General features: G+C 46.7%; 1 protein-coding gene across 1 annotated transcript; it reads right to left on the reverse strand.

Moving 5' to 3' along the window:
- Positions 1-412: 412 nt before the first annotated feature.
- On the reverse strand, positions 413-25,257 carry LOC121363185 (sodium/hydrogen exchanger 2-like). Its single transcript, XM_041485320.1, has 12 exons — positions 25,218-25,257; positions 23,369-23,832; positions 22,332-22,582; positions 18,893-19,110; positions 15,130-15,326; positions 11,798-11,887; positions 9,580-9,650; positions 8,367-8,531; positions 7,824-7,938; positions 6,484-6,618; positions 1,459-1,525; positions 413-558 (listed from the first exon to the last, which is right to left on the reverse strand). Exons 1-12 carry the CDS (start codon positions 25,240-25,242, stop codon positions 413-415), a joined length of 1,944 nt encoding a protein of 647 aa, XP_041341254.1. The 5' UTR covers positions 25,243-25,257.
- Positions 25,258-26,989: the final 1,732 nt, after the last annotated feature.

Raw genomic sequence — 26,989 nt, forward strand, 5'->3', positions numbered from 1 at the left:
CCATCCCCTAATAAAACCTTCTTTAAGATTATCAAGTTTTTCCCAACCTATAATCCAAATGCTCCCTGCTGTTTAGCCTATCCCTGAAAAATAATGAGAAGATCCCATATCTCACCTTATTAAAACATCCTTCCTTGCAGTTGTAGGCAGTTTCAGCAATTTTTCCAGACTGAACAGGCTAATTTTTCCTAGAAATTCCTTAGAAATGCCCCCTCAGCCATTCCCTGGCATTGCTGATGCTCAGCTGGGCATCTTTGCCCTCAGTTCCCCCTGAAAACACAACACTGGGCAGTAAGAGCGACTTTCCATGCAAACCACCCTGGATATTCCACCCTGTCCATGCTGTCCTTTCCACCATGCATATTTACATTATCTACACATCCAGCAGCCCTCCCTGAGGGAGTCAGACCCCTCATGGGGAGCCAGAGCATCCCTTGTGTTTGTACATCTCCAGAGTCAGCTCTTTCACCCCCGTGCCGCTGGGCTGGGGCGGCGGGATGGCACACACGGACTTGGAGCGGCTCTCCTTCATTTCCCGAACCTTCTCCGTGTTCCCCACTGTGGGAAGAGAAACACCACGAGAAACACCCCGAGAAACAAACACCATGAGAAACAAACACCCCAGAAACACCCTTCTTTGTGGCTCAGCAGGAATGAAGGAACACCAAGGTGGCCCTGTGCTCTTTGGGGATGAGGTGCTCCATGCCACTCCCCAATTATAAAGCAGGAGACAAAAGATCAGTGTTTCCATGGAAGAAAAAGCCAGAAAAGGTAATTTAAACCCAGGTTTACACTTCAAAATACATCAGGTGTTTGGATCAATATCATCATTCTTTTGTCAGTCCTCATCTGCAGCTTTGCAGAGCAAAAATTCACCTTGGTGACTTCTTAAACCATCTCTGGACAACACATGTGTCCTGCTGGAGCACCTGGAATATCATGTTATCACATTATGGGATTGTTTGATGGGGATGAACATGCAACCACAACAGAAGGGTTACAATCTCCTTCTGTTCTGACACCACAGTATGTCAGGGGCCATGGTGGTCATGTTTTCCTTGGGGTGGAAAAAAAAAATTGACCCAGAAATAATGGTTTTTTATCACTTTTCTCTGCTTTACAGTCATGATTTTCTTCAGGAAGAACATTACTGAAGTATTCCTGATAAACTGTGGATTAAAACAGCTACATCCCAGGTTGGATGAGGCAACCTGACCTAGCTGGAGATGTCCCTGTTTGTGGCAGAGGGGTTGGATTAGATGGCTTTGAAAGAGCACAAATCATTCACTCAACCTCAGGTTGGGTGGAGAGGTGGCACCAAGGCTCTTTCAGCTCTTCTTGCTCACCCATGAGGCTCATTTGAGGAGCCCCACTTTGTCCCACAACCTCCCTGCCACCGGCTGGGCCATTCCACAGGGAAGAGGGTGGGCAGGGAATGACCCCAGCTCCCCAACTTACCGGTGAAGGAGCGGCAGAGCTTGGGCTGCGGGCTGGCCTCGCCCTGCGCCGAGCACGCGTCCTCCTTCTGGGACTGAGGGAGAGAAGGACTTCAGTGCCTTGTGAAACCTGCTCACTCCTGCCTCACAAACAATCATCTGCAATCCCTAAGGATTCCACTCCCTTTCGTTTCACTTTTGCCATGTACAAATAAACAACAGCAATGACAAAAAAAAAAAAAAAAAAAAAAAAAAAAAAAAAAAAAAAAAAGATGGATTGCTAAGAATAGACTGAAGAGATGGCAGGAAGTATTTTGCAGATGGTGAGTTGCTACAACACAGAATCATGGAATGGCCTGGATTGGAAGGGACCTTAAAGATCATCCCATTCCAATCCCTCTGCCATGGGTTCCAATCCCTCCTGCCTCTCACAGGACCAAGTTGCTCCATCCAAACTGGCCTAAAACCCTTCCAGGGATGGGGCATTCACAGCTTCTCTGAACAACACTGGAAGCTCTTTATGGGCTGTCAAGAATTTAGAAATAAAACTGAGCCAGTGTCAGAGGCTTAAAAAATTTAAATGGCACAATACACCAATTATGTTTTGAGTTCTGGAAGAGGTCTGAGCTCCCCAGGAATGGTTCAGCAGAAAGGATGGGAAGAAGCAGCCCTGGAGCCGGGAGAATGGGGCAGGGAGTGCAGAAGGCAAAGCTGTCCCCAGGATATGGATGTTTCTCACCTTGGCTGTTCCCCACGTTGGCTGCAGGCCAAGGAGGCAGGTAACGAGCTGGCACTAACGAGCTCCCTGTCCTTTCACTCCAGTGCTAATCTCCACCCTCCAGGACAAAAAAATAGGAATGAAAAAAATAAAAATCAGGTAGCACAATGCCGCCTGGATTGTTCAGTGCCTCTGCAAACTGGGAATAAGTCTCTCACGCAGCTGTGATTTGGCACCTCGGTCCAGAAACCCAGACTGCCAAAATAACTCTGGACCCCTCCCAGCCTGGTTTTCTGTTTTGTTTCAGTTCGTTCTCCTCCCTCCCCTAACGAGGACCGCTGCCCTCCATCCCTTGTTCTCACTTTTATTGACCATTTTAATAACAATGCCTTCCCGGCTCCGGCAGCAGCGCCCCGGCTCCCTGGAAAGCCATTCCCAGGGGCATTGAACGATTCTCAGAGCATGCTCCATGAAAGGGCTCTGACATAATTACCAAAGGCACTGTGTCATTTGCGCACATGGCTCACAGGCAGCTCCAAATAAGCTCCTTCTGGGGGAGTGCGCTCCTGTTTTGGCAGGAGAAAAGAGGACCAAGTTGCCTGGCTACAGGTGCAAGGATTTTCTGGGTGCTCCGTGGTAAATAAAAGCTGTCCTGGGTCTCAGAATCTGCCCTGCCAGCTCAGGCTGGGCTGGATCCCTGCCTAAAATAAGACAAGCCCCAAAAGCAGCCGGCGCTGGAAGCCAGCAGTGATGCACAGCTCCAGGAAGCAGCAGCCTTCGGCAGGAATTTTGTCCTTAGGCAGAGGAAGGCGAACTTTCTGCTGGAAATAGATAGTCTTGGAGTTAATCGTCTGGGCTGTGGTTCAGAGCTGAAGTCACCTCCTTCTCCTGCCAAGGTCCTTCTGCCTGGTGTAAATCATTTAACCTGCTCTGGAGGAAGGAAGATTGCTCTTTTCTTGCTGCTTCTCCCTGTTTGCTCTCCAAATTCTCCTTGGAGGAGACTCCAAGAGCCCCCTCTCCATGCTGTAAAAGCACCTGAAGTGCAGGAGACCCCTGAGGCACTTAAAGCCACCCAGGAGAGGTGACTCAGAGCCACAGAAGAGTCTGGGCTGGAAGGGGCTTCAGCCATCCCTCTCCAATGCCAAGCCCTCCTGGCTGGAGCCTGGTGTTGGGCACAGAGCTGTGTCCATCCTGGGAGGGCACTGCCTTCTCCTCTGGAAGGAGATGCATTGTCCAGCAGCCAAGATGAACTTGGATCCTCCCCAGCCTGCTGAAGCCACCAACCCAAGCAGGAATATTCTCCCACACATCCCTGATTTTGTCTGGGGGGAAAAGACCGACCAGCCCCTAATAAAATATGATAAATAAAATATTGAACTGAGCTACAGCAGCTTCATGTTTAACAGCAAAGCTCTCAGCAGCTCCACTAAAAAAGAAAACCAGACACTCACCAAACAGAAAAAAACAGGGTTTCTACTGAAGCAAAGGGATTTTTTAATTATTCCCTCAGCTTCTAGCGCTCAAGGTATCACCAAAGCTTTTCTCCAAGACTGGCAGTGGAATTGCAGGAGTTTCACCAGCACCACAGGGTTCCAGTGGCCCTTTGCTGGAAGTTTATTTCCCGTCACTGGATTTCCAGTTGGGGTTGCAAACACAGTTGTAATGCTTCCATCTCGTGGTGAGATGTAGAACAGAAAAACGTGGGGAGCAACAGCATCCAAGTTTTTCTTGCTGACTCAAAACCTGGAAGGCCAAACCCTTCCCTGAGGGACTACAAAAGATGGAATATCTGACAATCAGAAAAATCTCTAACGCTATCGAAATTTTTCATTAATAGCTTTTTTTTTAATAGGAAAATACAATTTTCTTTTCAATTTGGCATGGAAGAAACATGAGTAGCTGCTTTTTTCCCAAAAACTGCTAAGTATTGAGCTGCTTATAATAAGCTAAAATCTACTTTTCAGCAGAGTGTTCTTTCTTTCTGCTGACAAATTCTGCAATCTGTCCTCCTACAGCATGAAGTAACAGCATTCACCCACCCTCCTTAATATTATATAATATTATATATATATAAAATTAATATGGTGTTAATATTTCAGGGCTCTGTTAGAGCATTATCCCATCACTTTGGGGCATCATTTTATTTCTTTTCACAGTAAATGAGGCACCTATTCTTAAAAATTAGCAGAAAAGCTGCTGGTGACACAAAACAGGCCTGGCTTGTCCTTTTGGGCACTGAGGGATGGTTCTTGGGTTAGAACCACCCTTACAGGTGTCACTGGGATCAGCTCTCAGTATTTACTAGCATCTCCCAGGTTGGACAGGACATCCTGGTCTAGTGGAAGGTGTCTCTGTCCATGGTAGGGGGTTGGAACTGGATGATCTTTAAGGTTTCTCCCAGCCCAAACTATTCTGGGATTTACATCTGCTTCCCTTCACCCAGCACAAAGCCAAGGTGGGTGCAGTAAAGGTGTGTGAGCACCACCACCAAGTGGCTCCAATGACACAACAGTCAGTATTCAGCATCAAACTGGCATTTTCCATAATCCACAGGGCATTTCCCACCCTCAGAGGGCACTTCCCATCACCCATGAGTCAGTACAGACACAGAGTGAATCCTACTGCTTTTGCAATTCCCCAAAAACTATTCTGTTCCCCCATAGCCCAGCTGCACTCACTCCTGCAAGGAACAGGAGAAACAGCTTTCCCAAAGCTCCTGGATTTCCCACCAAATGCAGCAGAGAAGGGGAAAGCAGGAGCACAAGGGTTAACAATCAAATATCCTTAAAGTAGGGAACGTCGTGCTCAAAATCAGCCGGAGTTTGATGTTGCTCTTTTGAAGTTTAATTATACCAAATGTTCTACAGGAACATGCCATGTTCTTGCCTATCTATTCTGAATTGTAAGTACCAATCAGCATGTAAATGATCAAATTAAATCCTTTAAGTTGTTTGCAAGAGCCAGAACACCTTTCTGGGAAGGAAGGGCTGAGCACCAGCAGCGTTTGGTGCGGTGCTGCTGCTCTCGGTGGGCTCCTCCATGATTGGCACTTCCACGAGGAAATTGGAGTGGAAAAAAATCCACAGCACTCCCAAGTTCTTGTGCTGTCATGGAAAATTGCTATCTAAATAGGGAAGGGTAATTTATTTCTCTCTAAAAGGTCATTTTGTTCTCATCAGTGATGGAGCTTGGCTGCTCAGATTAGAGCTCACAGCTCACGCTTGGACAGTGCTCCAGCTCAAGCCATCAATACCTGAAATTCGGAGAAGTGAGTGAAATTTAGGGATGGCTCAGCAATTACTGCAAGCACCACCCCTGCCAGAGCTCAAAGATTGTTTGGACAATACTTTCAGGCACGGGGTGGGATTCTTGGGGCTGTCCTGTGCAGGGCCAGGAGCTGGCTCGGTGATCCTCATGGATCCCTTCCAATTCTGGATGTTCTGTGATTCTGCACCGCTGCTGACCTGGGTATTTGGGAGCAAAAGATGACAAGGGTGAAATGCTCTTCCTCTAAAGAATTACAGAGGGTGGGAGGAACTGAAAAAACCAAGCCTGCTCCTCATGCATCATTCCTGGAAACCTTTCTTTTCCATAGATAAATGTTGGCCCAGCTTCTCTCACCAATCTCCAAAGAGCAAAAGTATTCACCAGGCACAGATATTGTATTAACCCTGTTTCTCCTCTGATTCAGAACATAAACCAACACAGAGCTATGCAAGCAGTAAACTGGAAAAATTTTCATTTCTCACAGGAATCTGGTAAGCAAAACTTCCTTCTATTTTACTTCTTTCAAGCCTGCTCAGAACTGTAGATGTGTTTAAAAACAAAGGACTCACCCCCAGAATGCATAAGAAAAATCACAAAAATGCTTCTGTCCTTTCAAAAGAGGTAGGGAAGGCAGTGGTGGTGGGGGGAAACACTGAGCAGTTTCAAATATTTACACTCTGGACCACTGACAATGGGGGAGACAAATTCCTGACTTTGATGAAATCTCCCAGAAAAGAAAACACGGGAAAACCAGACCTCAGGATGGACAGAGTGAAGCCCAGTCAGTGACATTTGCTCAGTAAAGACCTTTCCCAGCACGTGTGGAAGTCACAAAGCCCTGAACAGGGCTGTGCCTGGGATGGCTCCTTGCTTTGCCAGGAGCTGGGTTGGGGGGAGTTTTTCCCTTGGTATTTTTCCTATTCGTTGGAATGCGATTTGGGATCGAGACCTTTTTTTTAAGTTAAAACAACAAGATTTTTTTTGTCTTCCGAAGGGAACACCACCAGCAATAAGCAGGCTGTGGGGAAAGCAGCCTGTGCGTGGTCCTGTGCTCCCTCTCACCTCCTTCCTGGAGCTGCAGGTGTCGCTCCCGGCCACCTCCACCAGCAGGCTCTTGTGCCGCAGGATCAGGATCTCCTTGGCCTGCTCCGTGGGCTCGCTGTCCCCGGGCAGGGTGTGCCTGTTGTACGCCGGGCCCTGCAGGGACACACGGAGGCTGCTGGACACGGGAGCATCGCTGCCCTCCCGCAGGATCCTGCTCCCCCTGCAGCCATCCCGCCCAGCCATGGGCATGCACTGGTTTAGGAGGGGATGGAAAGAGCCACGGAAGGGAGATGGGACTCCAGACTCTGGGTTTTTATGTGAAGTCAGCCAAGAACTCACTGAATGACAAGGCTGAGTTACACCTGGTACCCAGTTACACAACGAGTGCAGTGACTCTGCTCCAGGTGCCTTCACAGCCTCAGCCCCCAATGTTCTGTATTAACCCCACCTTCCCGTATAAATCACTGGGAACCATAAATCCTCCTTCAAAAGCCACCACCCAGCCAAGCTGAAATCTCCCACTAACACCAGTGGGAGCTGGGATAATGCTGTCCCTACAAGGGGTGAGGCTGGATAAATGCAGGACTAAGCTCAAACTGGAGCTGTGCCTTCATCTTCATCCCTCCCCTCCACCAGGTCCATAGGTTTCTTCCCAGCCTTATCCCATTGTTTCCCTCAGCTCAGCAAAGGGACAGGAGGGGGAGGCTGATCCCTCTATGCTGAGCTGCCCACATCAGCCCCACCCCTAAGGACTCTGTATTTTGTGTGTAATCCATAAAACAAAGGCCAAGGTGGATTTTAAGGCTAAGTCTCCCTACAAACAGCAATTCCAGGTGCTGTGTGAAACCCCAGACATGATCCATGATTCTGTAAACAGCAAGTGGGGTTTATGCCCTGTAACCACTGGTACGAGTTCCATGGCAAAACTGCTGGGTGGATTTAAAAGCTCTGCAGATTAATTCCCACTCACAGCTCTCTTCCATGGGGAAAAATGTACCATGAGGATAACTCCATCCCTGCTCTGCCCTAGAGCTGCTGCTGGATCTGCTATAACCCAGTGCCTGAAGTTCCACGTGCTCCTCCTTTCTCCTTTTCCCTGCCGGGTACCGATGCCGAAAATATTCCATGAAATTATAGGCTGACTGGGTGAACCTTTCAAAAGCTGTCAGGCAGCAAACAGAAATGTGCCACTGACTTGGAAACTGGATCTGGCTCCACACAGCCAACTATTCTCTCCTCACAAAGAGACATCCTGGGTAATTATGGAAATATTCATAACATCTGCTCAGGCTGTTCGGATAACCGAGGAAATTTGTGTCATTGGACACTTAAAATATGGATGGAGGGAGAAGTTGTACCGTCCTCCTGATCCGGTACAGGTTCCTCGCCAATATTTCCTGCATGTTGTCCAGGACATCAGGATTTGGAGTGTCCTCCAGTTTTTGGTCTGTTATGACAGTCCTGTCGCTGCTGCTGCAAAGGAAAGCAGAATACCTTATTTTGGAAGATGCACAAGAAGTGCATCCCCAAATCTCAGTGCCCCTTTGGGATCCCACCACAGCCAACGTGGCCAACAGCTCATCTCTGCAGATGGAGCTCGTGGCAAAGCAGGAATTTGGCATTTGCATCTGGGCTGTCCATATGCTCCCTGGTGGATAAAAGAACCGTGGGGAGCTGTGGCAGAGCAGAACCATCTGTGAGGCCTGAAGTGGCCATTCAGAACATTCAACAGTGCACACCCATCCAAAATTGGGCAGGAGCCTCTTCCTCAGAGCGCCACTTCCCTGTAACTCGTGGGGATACAGGTGGCCCTCCACGTGCCACCATCAGAGCCGGGGGATGCTCACCCATCCCACCATTTTTAGCCCCCAGCTGCCGAGTTTGAGCTGGAGTTTGCTCACAGGAAGGAGGGGTGGGCGAGGCCGTGGCCCAGCTGCCCAGCCTGGGCCAGCTCCATGGCGTGCTTGCGCTCCAGCTTCTCGTAGAGCAGCACGATGCTGGACTTGGGCTGGTCGTACTCCCTGAGCAGGATCTTCTGCAGGTATTTGCTGTTGAAATATTCCAGTCTGTTGGAGAACAAAATGAGATGGGGTTAGCCTCTCCCCTGACTCCCCAGCACCAACAGACCTGAGCAAGGCAGCAGGGTCACAGCCCAGGAGTGCCCCAAATTCCATTAAATTCCATTCTATCCTATTAACTCCTCCTCAGAAATCGATGGTCCAAGAGGTCAGTCCCTAATTATTTCTGCATTACAGTGCATGAGTCAAAATATTAAAACTTCACTAATTAGAATAAAAACTCCCCAAAAGTGCCAGATATATCATGAACTCTTCTAGAAGTGCTACATCTGCAGTAGCCACAGATTTCAACACTCCTAGATTCCCTCTTAAGCCATTTCCTCTTCTTTTCTGCTCAAATCGTTGAATAATTTAGGTTGGAAAAGACCTCTGAGATCATCAGTCTCTCTAAGATCTGCTCACAAGGAGCCAGGATGCTCCTCAGAAGCAGTGTCTCCCATACCCTCTAGTGGCACTTCCAAGCATGGACATTCCTACAAAATCTACCATCTGCATCTGTGTCTGGACCACCAAGGAATTAAACCTGGTAGATAATATTTTTAGTATATTTTATGGTATTTGTATTTTATTTTTAAATCCTGATGCATTTTTTTTAAATTTTAAAATGTACAAACTCCCAGAATTTAACGAAAATTGAACACTTTGCTACAGAAATCTGTAGAGATTGTCTATAATTTCAGTCCACAACAAGCAGTTCTGCAAACTCAGCTCTTTAATGTTAATTGTGCACAGCCTGGGACAGCCTGCGTGTCATGGCCACGGCATTTCCAGCAGATTTCTTTGGGCAAGAAGGGACAAACACAACAGGAGAAGAGAAAGGATCTTTTTAGTGTGATGCACAAGAGGTGTCTGCAATCAGGGAAGTGCCCTGAAAACCTGGTGTCCCCTTGGACAAGGAAAAGCTGTTCCTCTGTCCCCTCCCTCGTGCCACGAGGATGAACAAGGCCCAGCTGCCCACAGCAGAAACTCTGGGAATAAAAACCAACCTCCTTTTTTTCCTACACGTGTACACAGTTGTATTTTGGCAAATCCTTACTTGTCTTTCCAGTAATACTGTCCCCAGTGTCCAGATATATCTTCAATGCCAGCCAGCAAGTGATCCAAGAACTGAAGAGGAGAGAGGATTTCACTCTACGCTGGTTGCATACCTGATGAACCCAGCCAGCAAACAGCAAAAGCCACACACACACAACAGGGGATGCTTCCAGCCCGGGATATGAGCTGGGAAACAAGGAGAGAAGGCACTGGGATCATTCTCCATCCACTCATCCATTGGTGCTGGAGTGGTTTGCTTTCAGGTGTGGGCAAGCAGAGGATAAATGCTGAGGTCCATGAATCTGCTCTCTGTGATGGGTACAGGAGGGCTGATGGCTCCCATGTTCTGGGCCTTGACCAGCAGGAAAGGCTCATTTTGGGGTTTTTGAGGACAATTTGTCTCAGGAAATCACTATTTTCAGGATACAAATGTAGGTAACACATAAATGTTAATCTTGAATAATAAATACTGCCTTCCCCCAGACACTTCCCACTAAATAAAATCATCATATTATACTTTATATAAATACATTATTATTGTTTAAAATTATATTAAAAATCCCAGCCTGGCTCAAAGTTAAATCCTTGTAATTTCCCAAACTGCCTTCCCTCCTAGTGGCATCTCTAAACTGGGAGAGGGCTCTGCTCTGCTGCCCTCCACACTCGGGTACCAATGAACCTGGAACTTTCTACAGCTCTAAAATTTTTTTAAACTATCTTTTTTGGGGGTCAGAGACGGAAAAGATTCAGAGCAGCTGTCTCAGCCCTGCAGCCTGGTGTGGGTTTAGTGCCCTCACATGGCTGCTGGCAGCTGTGAGTTCCACAAACACGACATTGGAGGGAAGCACTGAAGTGTCCCATCCCTGGGAGTGTCCCAGGCCAGGCTGGACAGGGCTTGGAGCAACCTGGGCTAAGGGAAGGTGTCCCTGCCCATGGCAAGGGGTGGAATGAGATGAGTTTTAAAGTCCCTTCCGACCCAAACTACTCTGATTCTCTGGAATTACACACACACTCTGATCATTGCTCCTACGAGCAGGAATATCCCAGCTATCCAGATGGCAAAATAAATTTAAGGAAGAAAGCTGCTTCTGGCTTCTGCATCCCTGATTTCCAGCTATCTGCATTTTTACCTTCTCAACTTAATTGGTGCATGGCCATTTTCAGCTCACACCTCCTAATAAACACATTTCTGACATGATTTACCATTCACACCCTAACAAAAGAACAAAGTCTTCTCTGTTCACAACTGGAAAAGGATCCTCAGCCTCCTGAGCTGTTGTGTTAACCTCAGACAAAGCCCTGCAGTCCAACCCCATTGTGAGGATGCCAAACAGGTTTTACAAATGTCCTCAGCCCCAATGGCTTTATTGCTAAAGAAACAATGACAATAATATTCCTGAAGGAGCCATACCCACAGAAACGTGGCTGGGATTGAACAATTAGATTCAGAAATATATTAATTTTCCATTGGATGCAGATGCATCCAATGCAAAGGCTCAGCTGAGTGGGAGAGCAGCTGATCTCATGGAGCTGAACCTCTCCCTGAAGTCCTCTATGACCACAAATACCAACATCTGGGTGGTGAGAACAAGGGGAATGAAATCCCACCTTTGAGTTATGGATGTAGAATTACAGAATGGTCTGGGTTGGATGGGACCTTACATCTCATCTCATTCCAGCCCCTGCCATGGGCAGGGACACCTTCCACTATCCCAGGTGGCTCCAATCCCCATCCAACCTGGCCTTCAATAATTTCAGGGATGGTGCACTTCAGAGGTTCCCTCCAATATAGCACCAACCTCATCCTCCCTTTCCTCTTTTTTTTTTTGCAAAAATATCTGAACCAATGGTGGTGATGGGACAGGAGAACACATGGAAATTCCTAATCCTGAAAGAAACCAAGCCTCATTTTCTTTCCTTCTCTCATTCCAGAGAGCAGAGAAATTGGACTTAGGTCACAGCTTAAAGTTTTGGGCAAGAAATCATCTTTTTCTCTCATGTTTGTGCATTATCTTATGTTACATCAGCCTGATTGGTGGCTGCTCTTCCAATGCAAAAAAAGCCCACGGTTAAGAAGCTGAACAGGACTTCCAGCATGGAAAGGGGCTGACCTCCCGAGGATTTGGGTAAAGCTGCAGATCTGCAGGGTCCCTGGAGACACACACATTCCAGGAGATCTCAGAAGGCTCTGGCCACCTGCTGATGGAGGCTCCACTCACCCGGATGTGGATCTGCTCTCCCACGGTGGGAGCACTCTCCCTTTTCCTCTTGACAGCCAACAGGTCAACGAGGGGACGGATGGTCATTCCCTGCAGAGTAACCACCAACACAGAAATCAGCCTTTCCTCACACCCAATTTTCCTCCCCTGGAACAAAAGCCACCAGTGCGGGGCTGAGCCACAGCGACCCTGTCCTGGTGTTCGAGCAGCCTCCCTCACCTGCCCTGCTTTCCTGGCAGGATAAAACCTGCACAGCTTCAACAGGACTAGAAATTGTTCTCCCGGGTGTACCCCACACACTCTGATTGCTCCTGGTAGGAACCTGTCAATGGGAACTCACAGAGAGGCTTCAGGGTGGAGGGAAGAAACTTCCGCTCGCCTCCTCCGAGGCCACAAAAAGCCAACCAATAATTCCAAGGTCAAGCCTGTGGTTTGCTGCTGCTCGTGGCCTCCCAGATGGAAAGGGGCTTGAAATGATCCAAGTTCAAATGCCTGAAATGGGGATAATCCTTGAGAGTTCTCAGCACGGAGCCTCCGCCAGCAATTGTCTGCTCGCTCCTTAAGCGCTGTGTGTCACACACCATTACTCCAGCGATCTCTGATGGCCAGCCAGGGGCTAAGTTTCCTAATCAAAGCATCCACCTGGTGGGAAGGGTCAAGGAAAAGTTTTAATATCTCTAAGACTCGTGAGAGAACTAAAAAGCTGCTGTGGTGTGTTTCTTAGTCCGGCTTCCGTATGAAATGACTTTTCTAGGACATGTTTACAGCAAAAATGATGGAGTAGTTGATGTTTATGACTTCTGAATGTCACAAGTGCTGGCACAGAGAAGAGTTGAACACATTTTTAATTGCAGAAACAATTAATGTGTCATTTTAATAGCTAATAGCAATAAAAAATGGGTCGCTATTCAGAGTCAATAACACAGAACTCACAAATTCCAGAATAACAGATAATACAAAAATTAAGCAGAGACTGTGCAATTTGGCCTCTTGCCTTCCTAGATAATCAGCTGCAGTTGTTTCCATTTTAAAGCAGCATTTGGGACTGTTATGGGAATCCCATGTGTCATTCCAGGCCACACATCATTTCCCAGCACACCTGCAGGTCCCCTGTGCTGCTCCTCCACCCACCAGGGATAACTCATCCCAGGGAGTGTCTGACCGCTCCATCACAGCTCACACAATGTTTTCCACCTCTGGAAATCTAGTGGGACAGTGCAGGCATCAAACAACCTCCCCCCTTCACAATTATTACATTTGCTCAGAGTTTCATGGCAGAGGTCAGGGGCCAGTAAGTTGAGAGAGTGAACTTCCAGCAGTATTTGATTTTAAAACCACACCAAGAGGCAGAACAATGAGGTGGGGTTTGTGACATTCCAGACAAGCCCAGAGAGCTCCCTGGAGAACTGCCTGGTCTACGTGGCACATAGCCAGCCTGCTTGGAAGCACTGAGGAATTGACAATGGCTCAGTCAACCTTCCCAAAATGATTAACCAGGCTTCTTGTGGGAAGAGCCTTATGCAACTGGGTTAGGAAGGCCAGAAGAGAGGAGTTTCCTGGCCTGTGGAATGCTCTGATAGAGCCACGGGCAGCCAAGCCCAGCTGTTCACAGGGTGGTCATTCCCCTGTGGCAGGAGGGTTTCCAGCCAGCAGGGGCAGGATTTCCACGGGAATCATAGGATGTGGAGGGTTTCAGCTCTGACAAGATGGCCCAAACCAGCCTAGGAGGGCCCAAATCACCTCTGCCTTGGTTTCTGTCCTATTCTAACACAGACACTCCCCAACAAGTCTATATAGGGATATATATAGAGAATATATGTGAATATAGAGAAAACATTTTGCATTAAAAAAAGAACAAGAAATGTCCACTATGCACAGAACTTGTTTCATAGCCAATATTTCTCTACCCTTTCCACACAGAGTGACCATGAAAGACGCTGGGATGGTAAAAGTATTTCCTCCCCCATTGATGTGTCTGGCAGCAGCACCACAAACTTGATTTGCCAACCCAGGTTTTTGAAGGTTCTGTTACATTTACCCACCTTTTTCTGTGCTGAGCTGCAGCAATACCTTTCTGCCTCAGGTTTTAAGTAATTTTCCTGGTTTTTCCTCCCCCTGTTGTCGTGGTGGCCCTGGCACTGCAGGTCCCTGGAGCCCAGCACTGCAGACAACGTTCCCGAATGGGTGAAGGTCAGGGGCGACACGGGGACCCTGGGTAACTCTCACCCTTTTGCACAGGGATGACATCACCAGCTGAGCTTTGAGGTTACACAAAAGCCTTTTCCCAGCCCCAGGAAGGATTTCCCAAAGCCTGGAGTTGCTGCCTTAGAACAACCTTTGTGTGAGGCTCAAGAGCTGCTCTGCGTGAGGGACGTGCCTGGGGACCGGGGCTTTTCAATTTCTCACCCACATTTGCATCTTAAAACTTGTCAAGCTCCACCTAAGCACATCCCCCAGCCGGCCTGGCCCCTTCTCTCTCCTTTCAGGCTGAGGCTGTGCCCAGTCCCTCTGCCCTGCAGCTCCCAGCTCTGATCCCATTGGCACAACACACTCTGATCCGTCCTCCACCACTTCACCAGCTCAGGACGAGGATTTGGGTGGATGTCCAAATCAGCCCCAACCCTCCACATTTGGGGAAGCAAAATCAACCCCAACCCTCCACATCTTCCCAGTGCTCGACACCCACCTGAGGGGTTCAGTCAGGAAAAGCAGAAGGAATTTGGTCTGAGGGTGATGCTCAGCCACGGGGCCACTCAGAGCTGCCACCACGAGCCACCATCTCCCAAAGGCCCAGAAACTGCTCTGCTCCTGGGCAGCAGCTCCACATGGACCTCATGTCCCTGACCAGGAGCTTGTAGGGAGTTTTTCTACATGAGATCTTTCCCAAACCTCTACATCCCACTCACTTCAGTCCTGTGGAGAACCACTCTTTACTTTTTGGGATAAACAGCAGGTGGACATCAGCCTTGCTCACTCCAGCACCACACAACCCCAATTTTTCCACCACAGCTTCCTTCAAATGTGGCTGTGTTTGCCAGATGAGCTAAGAGCTGAACTTCAGAGAAGCCCTCAGAGACCTGCTGCTGGTCAGAGAAGGGCAGGGACACATCCAAGTCCCTGATCCCACAGAAAGCTGCAGGAATGGTTTTACCACTAGATGTCACAGCAATGCTGAGAGCTGCTGCTCCTCCCGAGCCCTGGAGCACCACAATTCCTTAAAATTCAGTGTTGGAGCGCCAGAACTTACAGCCCCAGGGTGAGGGAGAGGAACCTTCTCCACCAGGCTCCTGGAGGGGACCCAGTCCTGAACCTGTGCCCCGTACTGGTTTTACCTGCACGAACACGGTGAAGAGGATGACGACAGTTGTTGCTGCAATGAAGAGCTTTTTCCTGTGGAAGTCAGGCAGCAGGAAAACCAAAGAGAAGCAAATGGCCCCTCGGAGCCCCCCGTAGGCAATGATGAACTGGTCCTTACTGGTGATGGTGTTCACGTGAAATCTGTTCACAAAGAAAGTCAGCACAAGAACCCCTGAAAAGCAGGAAGGTAGATTGAGGCGCATCAGTCAAATAGAACAGTTAGAGAAAACTCATGATCTTACATTTTCCAGTAAAACATCATGGAATTGGTAAATACCAACTACAAGGAACTAGCCAGGGCACAAGGGGGTATATTCCCCACATGCTACTGGAGAATTTTTCTTCCAGTCTGATCTAACAGGTTGAAATTTGCTTTGTCCCGATAAAACTTAATCCCCAACATATTTCTAATTTGAGAGACTACAAATATTGACCGGCTACAGTCCTGAAATATTAATTGATTTATTCTAATTGGTGATAACAAATGACTGAATTCCTGAGGCTAGAAATGCTTTTGAGGCAAATCAACAGCAACAATTTAACCACGAATTGCCCTCCCATTTGCCAAAGTTTCCAAGCAGTAGCTTGGATAAGTAGCTATATTGCACCTGCATTAATCTGCGTTAATGTTATTTCTTTCCCTCAGATTTATACTATACAAATTGAAGGCCACGTGAGGTGACACAGCAATTGCTGTGATTTACAGCCATTTGCAAATGCACAAACAGATGCAGAGAGGTACAAAAGTCAGGCCTTAAATCAGTAGGCCGTGATTTTAATCCCAATGGAGGTGATAAACATCCCATTTCTCAAAGATTAACAGCCATTTGAGAGCTGACGGCACCGCCTGTCACTGACTTTGGTTAGGAATTAGCTGGAGCCACAGCACTGTTGCTTTTCTAGAGGGTGTTTGTAAAAGAAACAAAAACAGTGCATTTATTATGTACATATCAAACATCTTCCCACACACCTCCAGCTAAAAATAGCTGAACTTTTACTGTACATTGGAGGAGTGTGAAGAAAACAAAAAGCTGGGGATGTTTGGGAATAGGGAACTCAGCTAACTGAACCTTGTGGCACCTTCCCCATTTCTGGAGCTCTGCAGAACTGGTGCCCAGACCAGCAGACAGGAAACACTTGGGTGTCAAGGTTCTTTGTAACTTAAAAAATAAATAAAACAAAGCCTCCCACAGATGACATCCACCCCTACTCTACAGCTCAGGCAGTGCCGATGATTTAAAGGAACAAAATTTACTTGAGCTGATATCCTGGCCTTTGTCTTAATTTAATCCTTCCTCATAAATTATTATTAGCATTCCCTAAACTAATTCAAGGCCAGTTTGCTCCAAGAGATGACATACAATTAATCATTCGGAGCAGAATGTATTTTCTCCTGCAGATACCTTGGGAAAGAGCAGGAGGAAATCTCCCCAGGGCTTGGCTATCAGCAGAGCCCCGGTGCTGCCATGCAAGGGCTCTACTTTCCTTTTTAGATGATCTTCCTCATACCAAAGGAATTCCCCAGGTTTCAGCAGAATCATTTCTCAAACATTTAAAGCACTGAGAGTGTTCTAGGAAGGACTGGGGTACAGTTTACACACCAATCCCAGCACTGCCCACCCAAAAATCCCCAATTCCTGCAGGGAAATGTGGGGGCACCTCCCTTTTCTGGATCAGAGCCTCAAGCACCTCCAGAATCCTGGCACTAAGATTGGAAAAGTCCTCCAAGATCACCAGGTCCAACCATTCCTCCAGCACTGCCAAGGCCACCACTAATCCATGCCCCCAAGTGCCACACCCTCACATTTTTTGAGCACTTCCAGGGCTGTTGTCTCCACCACTGCCCATTCCAATGTTTGGCAACCCTTTCCACAAAGAAATCTTCCCTACTATCCAATTATTAATTAATCATTAATTAATCCAGAGCTGCTGGATGGCCCGGAGCAGGCCAAGGTCTAATCTCAACCACCATCTCCAAGGCAGGAGTTTCCCTGGCTTGTGCAGCCCCTTCCCAGTTCTCATCCTCCCAGCTCCCTGACAGCTTCCCAGAAAGGTGCTGCAGGACAGGAACACCCTGGTCAGGACCACTCAGACAATCTCCAGCCCTGGTTTGTGTGTTCTTGTTTAATTCCAGGGAGATTTTGACTGGAAAAGGGGGGCTGCAGCCTGAGCCCTTGCCTAATAACATGCTGCATAATTTAAGCTGCTCTCAGAAGGGCTGTGCTTAGAGAGGATTTTTGGGGTACTTTTGCAGCATTGCTATGTTCTTCTATCTTGCAATGAAGATTTTTTGAGCTAAAAAAAAAAAAAAATCAAACTCACTGAGAACTCCTTTCATCTGAGCAAATAATTTAAGAGAAACCACTTAATGGAAATAAAACACTCGAATGTACAAAAAACTGACTAATGAGCACATTTCCAAGACTGGTGCACAGTTATTAAAACAAACTTTGGCATGTCCTAACAGCTAATAAACCCCATTCTGCTCGGCCTTGCTAATCATGGCCTAACCTATTTAAACAATTTCTTGAAGTGTCTGTCAAATTCGAGTTCACTGCTTGACTTACTGGTTTGTAAACATAAATCCTGCTGAACGTTTTTAAGCTCTCGAATTCTTTTCCAAAAATGTGTGCTGTTATTTTCCCAAATGTTGTTAAGATATAAAAATACCCATAACTGAGGCACTCTGCACTCATTAGGTGCCAAGCACTGCAAGAGGAATGGAGGTCCAGCCTCTCCCAGCACGGAATCATCACAAGATGCAACTGAGGAGAAAGGAAACAAAGCACATCTATTTTTTCTGGTAATTTTCAATGCATGAAAATGGGATCCCAAGGAATCCTGGAACCAGCACTTGGGTTTGCATTGTAATTGTGGCTAAAGAAACTGCAGAGATGAGTTATCAGGAGAGTATTTTCCTGCCTTGCTCCTCATTATCACCAAGCCTTGGTCTCTTTATTGCTGTGAGGTTGGTCACACACCCCGATGAGTTTTCCAGGGATGCTGTAGACTCTCCATCCATGGAGATAACCAAAAGCCATCTGGACACAGTCTTGCCTGCCTGCCCCTGCTCAGGCAGGGGGTTGGAGCAGATGATCTCCACGGGCCCCTGCCAACCTCACCAATTCCCCAGCTCTGCCACTCTCAACCCTGACCTGAAATTCTCGAGTAGGAGCAGGAGCATCCTCACAGTTTAGGTCCCAATCTCGTCTACCCAGGACAGCTACTGGAATGTTCCTCCAGTTTCCCAGTGAAGGATGCTGCTGTACACCAGCTTGTTATGAATTAAATCCCTTAAATTCAGAGGATTTTCATGGATCTCTTGCCCCAAGGTATGTGCCTACAGATTTCCTCCTGTTGGGAGAATACCAAGGGACTAAAAAACACTGAAATGGAAGAGGAGATTGTGGCAACGAAGGAGGGTAAAGGAAGATCATGGCAAAAAAGGGACATTGATAAAACAGATCTCATGAGAGCTTCTATCCAGCACCAGTGAGTGCACAGAGCAGGGAACTGCAGCAAAATGCAAGATTTGGAATCAAGTGAGATGGAGGAGCAGGAAGCATTGGCTGGGAAGTCCCAGTCCAGTCCTAGCATTCCCATCAGGAATGATCACACTGCAGAGTGAGGAGGAAAGGAGGATGGAGGGGCAGAGCACCTTCTCATCTAATGGAATCTCGTTCCTCACTCCCATAAACAATAACACACATGAAAAACAAGATCTACAATTTCCCCTACCAAGTGCTCTCCAAACGAGACAGAAAATAACCGTGAAGCAAATGTAGGGCCAGTTCCACTCGTGGTTTTCTCCGATGGTGGAAACTCCGAGGAAGATGAAGATGAGGGTGTCACTCACACTGCTCCACATCTTCATGAAGTACTTGACTGTGGTGTGGGACTTGAGGGAGATGTTGGCCTCCACGTAACGCTTCATGCCCATGGCACAGGAAATGATGCTGAGGAAGTGAAAATTAAACAACAGAAAATAAATAAGTTTGAAAAATGAAAAAAAAAAACCCAGTTTTTCTACTTTAACACTGAAAATCAACACATCAGTTACGAAAAAAGGGGATTTCATCAAGTCTTGGATGTTTGCAGACATTTCACTGAGGGCTGAGTCACTTCCTGCATCAGTCCAAGAGTATCAGGACCACTAGGACAATAAAATACTTCATAGGTTGCCCAAACTGACCAAATCTGGATTTTAAGAGATGAACAATTCATCACCTGCTGCATTTTATCAGAGCACAAAGCAACACCTCCAACTTACACCCAACTCTTCCCATCTTCACACACTGTTTCCAGTTCTTTAACTTTGCCAAACTCTGACCTTGCAATTGCCTGGCAATTTTTCATGGATAATTGGTTCTTCAGGTTCCAGGGAACATGGCATTAGCCTAATTCATCAGCTTTTCGAATCAATTTATTTTCAGGCCAGCAATCCTAGGAGGTCAAAAATCAATACATTTTCAGGTCAGCAATCCTAGGAGGTCAAAACAATTTAGCGCTCAAAGTGCTGAAGCTCTGTTTTTTATATTTTAATCTGGACCAAAACATTTTTGTTCTAAATATTGCAGCAGGAATAGAAAAAGGGCTTTAAATTTCCAAGACCTGACTTGCAGTGCTGTTTGGTAAAGCCATCCATATTTTTATTGCACTGAAAACTGATTCCACAGGAAACATCACAATGTTGGATCACAGCAAAGCCAAGAGAGAAGCAGATCCTTGGCTTGTCCCTGGCTCTGGGTGTGACCAGGACACGGAAATGACCCAAACAAAGGTGTTGAGAGAGGTGGTCGCTCACCCAGAACTATCAACTAGGAGATGCTCAGAGAACTGCAAGGCAAGTACTGCTTTGCACTGAAAATACCCTGTTTAACCCCAGAATTTCACTAACATTTTGCATTATTTTGAAGACACAAACATTTGGGTCTGTTTGAATTTAAAATGGGGCTTTAGGGAGAGGATTTGCGGCAAAAGCAGAGGATAGGAAAGGTCAGAACTGGGAAAGTCATGATGCTTTCGCTGAGGAATGGGATCCTCTGTTATCCAGCAGCAGGAGACCAAGACTGAAGTCCCTTTTTCACCAAATGCTTGAGTTCACATCTTTCATCGCCTAAGAAAATGTACCAGTACATAAAAATATTCTAATACAGATCTGGTTTGATTTATCCTTTTTAGGTCTGACCTGCTTTGCCAGAAAGAGCAACAGGGACTGAACCACAGACTGAAAAAAAAAAAAAATAAATAAATCCTTCTGCTTCTGTGTCTGCCTCAATAAATAGTGGGGAATATAGATATGGTCAAAAACTAAGAAATCCAAGTACTTATGGGCAAGTGACTTCCAGAGCTGTGGTTTGGGGGAATGCTTATTGGAGAATGGACATGGGATCACAACATGGTCACAGAAAGAGAATAAACTTGTTTTGTCTTGGCTAAAGATGGACATTGCCACCAAGGCAAGGGGCAGGGGAAAAGAGAATAAGAAAGAAAAAAATCCAACTAAAATCCATTTGCAGAACAGTTTCACAGACTAAGCTGTATTCAGATTTTTTATATTTTTCTGGAGTATGTAGAATTGATTTTTTTGGCAATCAAATTATTTTTCAAAGAAACAAACTGCCAAAAGCTGCTTCTTATAATACAGTATTCCCTGGCCACAACAGAAAGAATTGTTTTGAACTTCAGATCTATAAGACAGGCATTTATAATTTGGCAATTAGAAGGGCACAGTGCAGGAATCAGCTGCCTTTGCCATTGTTTTGCTTCAGAAAAAAATGCATTATTCAAAAGAACAGCAAATGGGTTCCATAATGGGTACAGCAGATTGTGATTGATAGAAGGAGACACCATTAGGATTGAATGTTTTCTGCTCCATGATGATTATGCAGCATATTTATTTCACTGTTCTGTCTTGCACTCCTATAAATAGACTTTTCCTACCTATTCCCTGAGCTGGAATTGTTTTCAGCAACACTCAAATATTGCTCCTATTAACCAGCTGAGGAAACAAAATCTGCAAGACACAGGGACGGTTTATATCCAAAGCAACATCATTAGTTTTAAAATAGATCTCCCAGATACTTCTGTGCTGAGCTGGGAGCCCACTTCATTTTTTTATTTTCTTTTTATCTTCATTCTCATCAACTGCACAGTTTACACTGCAGCCACTGATGCAGGGTAGGTGCATTTTGGTGTCTTTGGGGGAATATTAAATGGTTGTGATCCTCAGCATCAGCTGACTCAGTTTGGGTAGGAGAACCACACTCAGTACCAGCCCACAGAATACAGGAGGGCTGGATCCCTCTGGTTTTCCTCTCTCTCTGCTTTCCAAGGTGAGATTTTTGGTGAACATTGGGGTCTTTCTGGCTATTTTTGTGTCAGCATCTGCTCTGACAGCAAGATGCCCGACGAGATAAGCACAAAGCTTAATTAGTCCCTTAAATCTGAAGGATCCAGCCCAAAATTATTGATTTTATTGAAAGATCTATCCAGTTAAAAGAAAATTAAATGAACTGAATGATCTCTGACAGCTTTGGCTGAAATTGGCCAGCAGATTCCCAATGTTACTGGAGACAGAGGTGTTGGTTGACACCTGAGGCCAGACATGAGTTGTGTCTGAGCTTCTGGAGCCAAGTCAGAATCTCCAAAGCAGAGGTCTCTATTAGAATCCTCTGTTGCCAAAAAGCAGGAATATTTCAAGCTTCAGTTCCTGTCCCATCACTCACTACCCTGTCACACCAAGGGTTGCCAGGCAGGACATGCAAATGGGGAAGGGGATGTGAGAACAGAAGTGCTGTAAACCAAGATCAAACCTTTCCAAGGAACTGACTAAATTCTCCTTGTAACTCTTCCCATGTTGGTTTTGACTAGGCCATGTGGAAAATAACAAAATAAGCTAAGAAACTTCTTCTGACTCTGCCAAACCTACCAGACACTGTTGGAACATCCAGCCTTTCCAAATAAAAACCATGGAGCTCAAACAAACTTTCCTCAATAACCTACATAAATCCACCATCAGCCACCATTGTGCAATTTGGGAAACAGAGTGACTGTTGGAGAGGGCCCTGTTCCTCATCAAACACAGATTTGCAAATTTTAAAATGTTTTTGGGTATTTTTCAGTGAATATAGGCAGGAAGCTTTCCTGGAGAGAGGAGGTGCAGGGCCTCACTTACGCCACGATCCCGGAGAGGTGGAACATCTCTGCAGTGAGGTAGGACAGGTAGCTGTACAGGAACACAAAGAGGGGCTCGATGACACGGATGTCCTTGGTGAAGCGCGTGGTGAAGGCAGCGGTGAACCCAAAACTCAGCCCCACCAAAACTCCTCCCAGACCAACCACGAAGAATTTTCCAACTCCAGCAAAAACATCCACGCTTTTGATGGTCGGCATCTCACAGAAAGAGCGAAAGAGCTTGTAGAGCACCTTGTGGGGGGAAGGAAAGAGGGAAACAGCTGTTAACTGGATGTGCACCAGATGTGGTCATGGCAGCAAATACACTGCTGGGATTTCTGCCAGTCATCTCCTGCCCAGGAGGTCTGGCTCCCACCAGGGGACTGCTGTGGCCCCCACGGACATTTCTGTCCACAGACACGGAGTCAAAGAGAAACCTGAAAACTTCAAAGTTCACCTGAATGCTGCCCAGGACCTCAGTCCAGAGATTTGGACCAGGAGTCCTCTGCTAGAAGAGGTTGTTGATGACTTTTCCCTCAACAAATCACAGAATCATTGAGGTTGAAAAAGCCCTCCAAAATCATCAAGTCCAACCAATAACCCAGCACTGCCACGTTCACCACCAAATCATCTCCCCAAGCGCCTTATCCACACGGTTTTTAAACATTTGCAGGTGTGATGACTCCACCCCTTTCCTGGGCAGCCTGTGCCAATGCTCGACTGCCTTTTCCATTAAGAAATTTTCCCTGATAGCCAATCTAAGCATCTCCTGGTGAAACTTGAGACAATTTCCTCTCATCCTGCCACTTGTTCCCTGGGAGAAAAGATCAACCCCCACCAGCTACGAACTCATCTCAAGGAGGTGTAGAGGGAAATAAAATTTTCCTTTTCTGCCTCCTTTTCTGCAGATCTTCCATCCCATCACTCCTGTAGAGGGAAATAAAATCTTCCCTGAGCCTCCTTTTCTGCAGATCTTCCATCCCATCACTCAGCACCATCCTCTGCAGGTTAAACACCCCAGCCCAGGCTGGTCCTTACCACAGTCACGGCATCGTTGAGGAGCGATTCCCCAAAAACCAGGATGTGCAGCTTCTCGTTGACGTGGATCTCCTCGAAGACAGCCAGCACGGCCACGGGGTCCACGGCGGCGATAAGGCTGCCAAACAGGAGGTTGTGCAGCAGGGACACGTCCTGCAGCCGGAAGGCTTTCACCTGGCAGATCCCATACAGGGAAAAGCCGATCCCAAACACGTTCCAGATGGTCCCCACCACCGCGTAGAGCAGGATGGTGCCGATGTTCTCGAAAAAGGGGCGGCTGGGCATGAAGTAGCCGGCGTCCAGCACGATGGGGGGCAGGAGGTAGAGGAAAAAGATGTCGCTGTCCATCACTGGTGGTGACCTATCATTGAATCCATAGATGATTCCCCCCATGATGAGTCCCACAAATATCAACAAACAGCTTTCGGGAACGACGGAAGGCAGCTTGTTGTAGAGGTGGAACCCTGCAGGGCACGGAAGGATAAATCTGGTGTTACCTCACCAGCCCAAACCCTCAGAAGGTCCCCATGCTCCCACTGTCAGCAGGTTACACCTCCAAGTAGCACAAATAGATTCATACAGTGAGGGTGAAGTTGCTCAGAAATTGGTTAGAAAATCTAAAATTTACTGAAAATTCCAAACTTTCTCCAATTACTGTCTGTTCAGACCTCATTTCATCATAGCATAAGGTTAGAAAGATATATTGAGGTAATAAACAAAAAGTAATAATCCACATAAATAAAACTATATTTGGAATTATTAATTATGTAATCTAGTCAGCAGCCCATCTTCAGCACTAACTGAAATAGCAATTTCTAATTTTAAACACAATACAGATTCTATACATTAAAAAAATCACAGAAACCCTTACCATTAATTATGAACAGATCCACTTTTAATACTATTTAATCATTAGCATTTAAAGCTAAACAGCTAAAAAACATCCAATCAAGCCTGTCTTGTGCAATGCCCAACATTAGAAAAATCACCACAAGTACAAGGTGAGTTATTAAAAGAAAAAGTCATTGAAACAAACCTAATTAAAATATGAATAAGAAATTTTAAAAATCTCTGATCATTATTATGTCTTCATGCATGTGACTAGAATTAGGGTCTCATTATGTAGCATGAAATTAGTGAGACAAAAAGACCCTTTCCATCTGAAAAATTCTGATCAAACCCAATCTTAGAGACTTCTACATTCTGAGGAAAAGAAATACAAGAAAAAATGCTGTAAAATAACTTTTATAGCAGTAATTTAACAGAATTGAAGATGATTCCTGGAGAAAAATATTTATATATAGTTTTCACTTTCCTGTGCCCAGTTTTCAGAGGAAAATATAAAAATGTCAGATACTTTGCATAATTTAATCTAGTTTAGATGACCTTGCACAGACAATCAATGCCCAGAGATTTTATTTTAGGCTGTGTAACAGCCTGGACATGGATGGAATTATTCCTTGGCCAGACACAGGGCACTTTTAGAAGAATAAGGAATCTTCATTTTAAGATGTAGATGTCAGTGGACCACCTGCACAGAGCGTGGCTGGCAAGGAAATCAAGGTGAAGACACACCTTAGAATGTCCTGCAGTTAAATCAAATTCCTACTCCTGGAAACCTGGTATTTTTCCTCCTAACAGCAACAGTGAATTTCTAGATGGAAAACCACCACTTCCAACCTAAAATGCAACTTATTTTCCACCTGTGCAGTGTCTCTGGCACACAGTGTGTGAATTCCAAGGGTTTGGCACGTTACCTCGAGCTCCAAACCAGAGCGGAGGTGGAGCAAAGGCCACACCACCTCCACAGGGATTCCCCGTCCCTCCTCATCCTCTCAGCAGGCCTCACCTATTTTGGCCAAGGACGCCAGCATGATCCAGAGCGTGATTTCAAAGGGCACCTGGACGTGCTGATAATCCAGGGAGAAGAAGGCGTGCTCCGAGGAGTGGTTGCCCTGGGCTTCCTCGGCAGCCCAGCTGATGTTCTCCAGCGCCGCGTCCTCCAGCAGCGGCTCCCGCAGGGCTCCCACCCGCGGGGCTTGGAGCGTGCAGGAGAGCCAGGAGCCGGCCAGGACAGCTGCAGCTCTGCATGCCCGGCTCTCCATGGCCCTGGAAGCCGCAGCTGCTCCCGCTCTGGTGGGTGAGCGGTTGGAAGCGCTGCTGGAGGCGCCAGAGCTCGTGGGGGCGGCTGCAAAGGGAGGAGCAAATGTTCCACCTCAGGCTGGGTTCCCTCCCTGGTCCATCAGCTTCCAGCTGGGAGAGCCCACTGGAGAGTGGTGCTTCTTGGTGCCACATGTCCAAATAGGGGCTCCTCCTGTGGATGCTTCATTGAGGAAATTCCTCAGGCCAATGGTACAACTCACATTTAATCCCAACTCTTGATGTGTTCTGGCTCCCAGTCCCTCACAAACCTCTCTTGGAGGGAAAAAAATAACCTGCACTGCTGTTAGAACAGACAGACTTGACAGAACAGGTCCCATAAAAAACCCCATCCCAAAACAGCTCTATCACACAGGGGGCTTCCCTGGATTTCTGCAGCACCCACATGAAGAACACAACACAAAAATTACTGGAAATCAGTTTTCATTTGGTGAAACAAGCAAATCACCCAGTTTGTTGGGCTAAATACAGAGCTGCAGGAATGGCAGGCACCTGTGTGGGACAAATGAGGCTCTACAATTGCTTAAAGTTTCCTATAAAAAAGATTAACAGGAAAAGTCCTTTTCAACTTTTTTGAAAACGTCATCAGACTGAATAGTTGGAAAAATGGAAAAATAAAGGTAGTTGCCACAGTGTTTAACAGATTTTAATAAAACTGTGGAGAAAAAAACGTATTGGGTCAAATTCCTCCATTGTGAAGCTTCATTCAGGCTGACGATGCTTCAAGAGGCACAAATTTAGCCCAAAGAACGCTGGTAATTAAAATCTGGGGCCCGGGGCTGTTGCCAGACGGATCGATGGCCTGTTTGCTGCCTTCAGCCGCCTAAGTGACACCAAAATGGAGCGCCAGTGACAGGCTGGTGACCCACTTCTGAGCTGTGGGGACCCAGGACACAGATCCTGGGCCTCAGCACCACGCGAGCATCGCTTTGTAAAGCACGAGGAGGACACATTTTGGGAGGCAGGAGGGATGCAGTGACACCCTCGAGGAGTGACTTCCTTCTGCTTTACCAGGGTTCACTTGGATTTCATAGAATCAGACAATGCTTTGGGTTGGAAGGGACCCAAAGCTCATCTCATTCCAATCCCCCCATCCTTGGGACACCCCCCACTATCCCAGGGTGCTCCAAGCTCCATCCCTTGGACACTTCCAGGAAGACCTGTGCCAGGGCCACGGCACCCTCACAGGGAGGAATTTCTTCCTAATATCTAACAAGACATCACTCATTACTCTGAAGAAGGCAGAACAGTGCTGTTGACAGCAATTAAGAAGTAATTAAGGAACTATTTAGCCAGAGGAAGAGCAATGGAAGCAGCTCTGAGCCTGGGCTCACATCCCAAGCCATCATATTTTCCTCTTTCTGTTGAAATATTGGGCGTTAAAGTTAAGGGTTTGAGAACTTGTTCCATTTGGCAGCATGGAAAAGGAGTTCTGCCAAGCTCCCATTCCCCTCCATCCCC

This window comes from Pyrgilauda ruficollis, unplaced genomic scaffold (assembly GCF_017590135.1).
Source record: "Pyrgilauda ruficollis isolate IOZ18807 unplaced genomic scaffold, ASM1759013v1 scaffold7, whole genome shotgun sequence".
Classification (NCBI taxonomy): Eukaryota; Metazoa; Chordata; class Aves; order Passeriformes; family Passeridae; genus Pyrgilauda; species Pyrgilauda ruficollis.

Excerpts from the sequence above, each read along its gene's own strand:
- LOC121363185 (XM_041485320.1), bottom strand. The coding sequence starts at position 25,242 with ATGCTGGCGTCCTTGGCCAAAATAG. Across the intron at positions 9,651-11,797 it reads GAGAGCAGATCCACATCCGG|TTCTTGGATCACTTGCTGGC; the intron begins GTGAGTGGAGCC and ends TCTCCTCTTCAG. Across the intron at positions 559-1,458 it reads GCTCTGCCGCTCCTTCACCG|TGGGGAACACGGAGAAGGTT; the intron begins GTAAGTTGGGGA and ends CTCTTCCCACAG.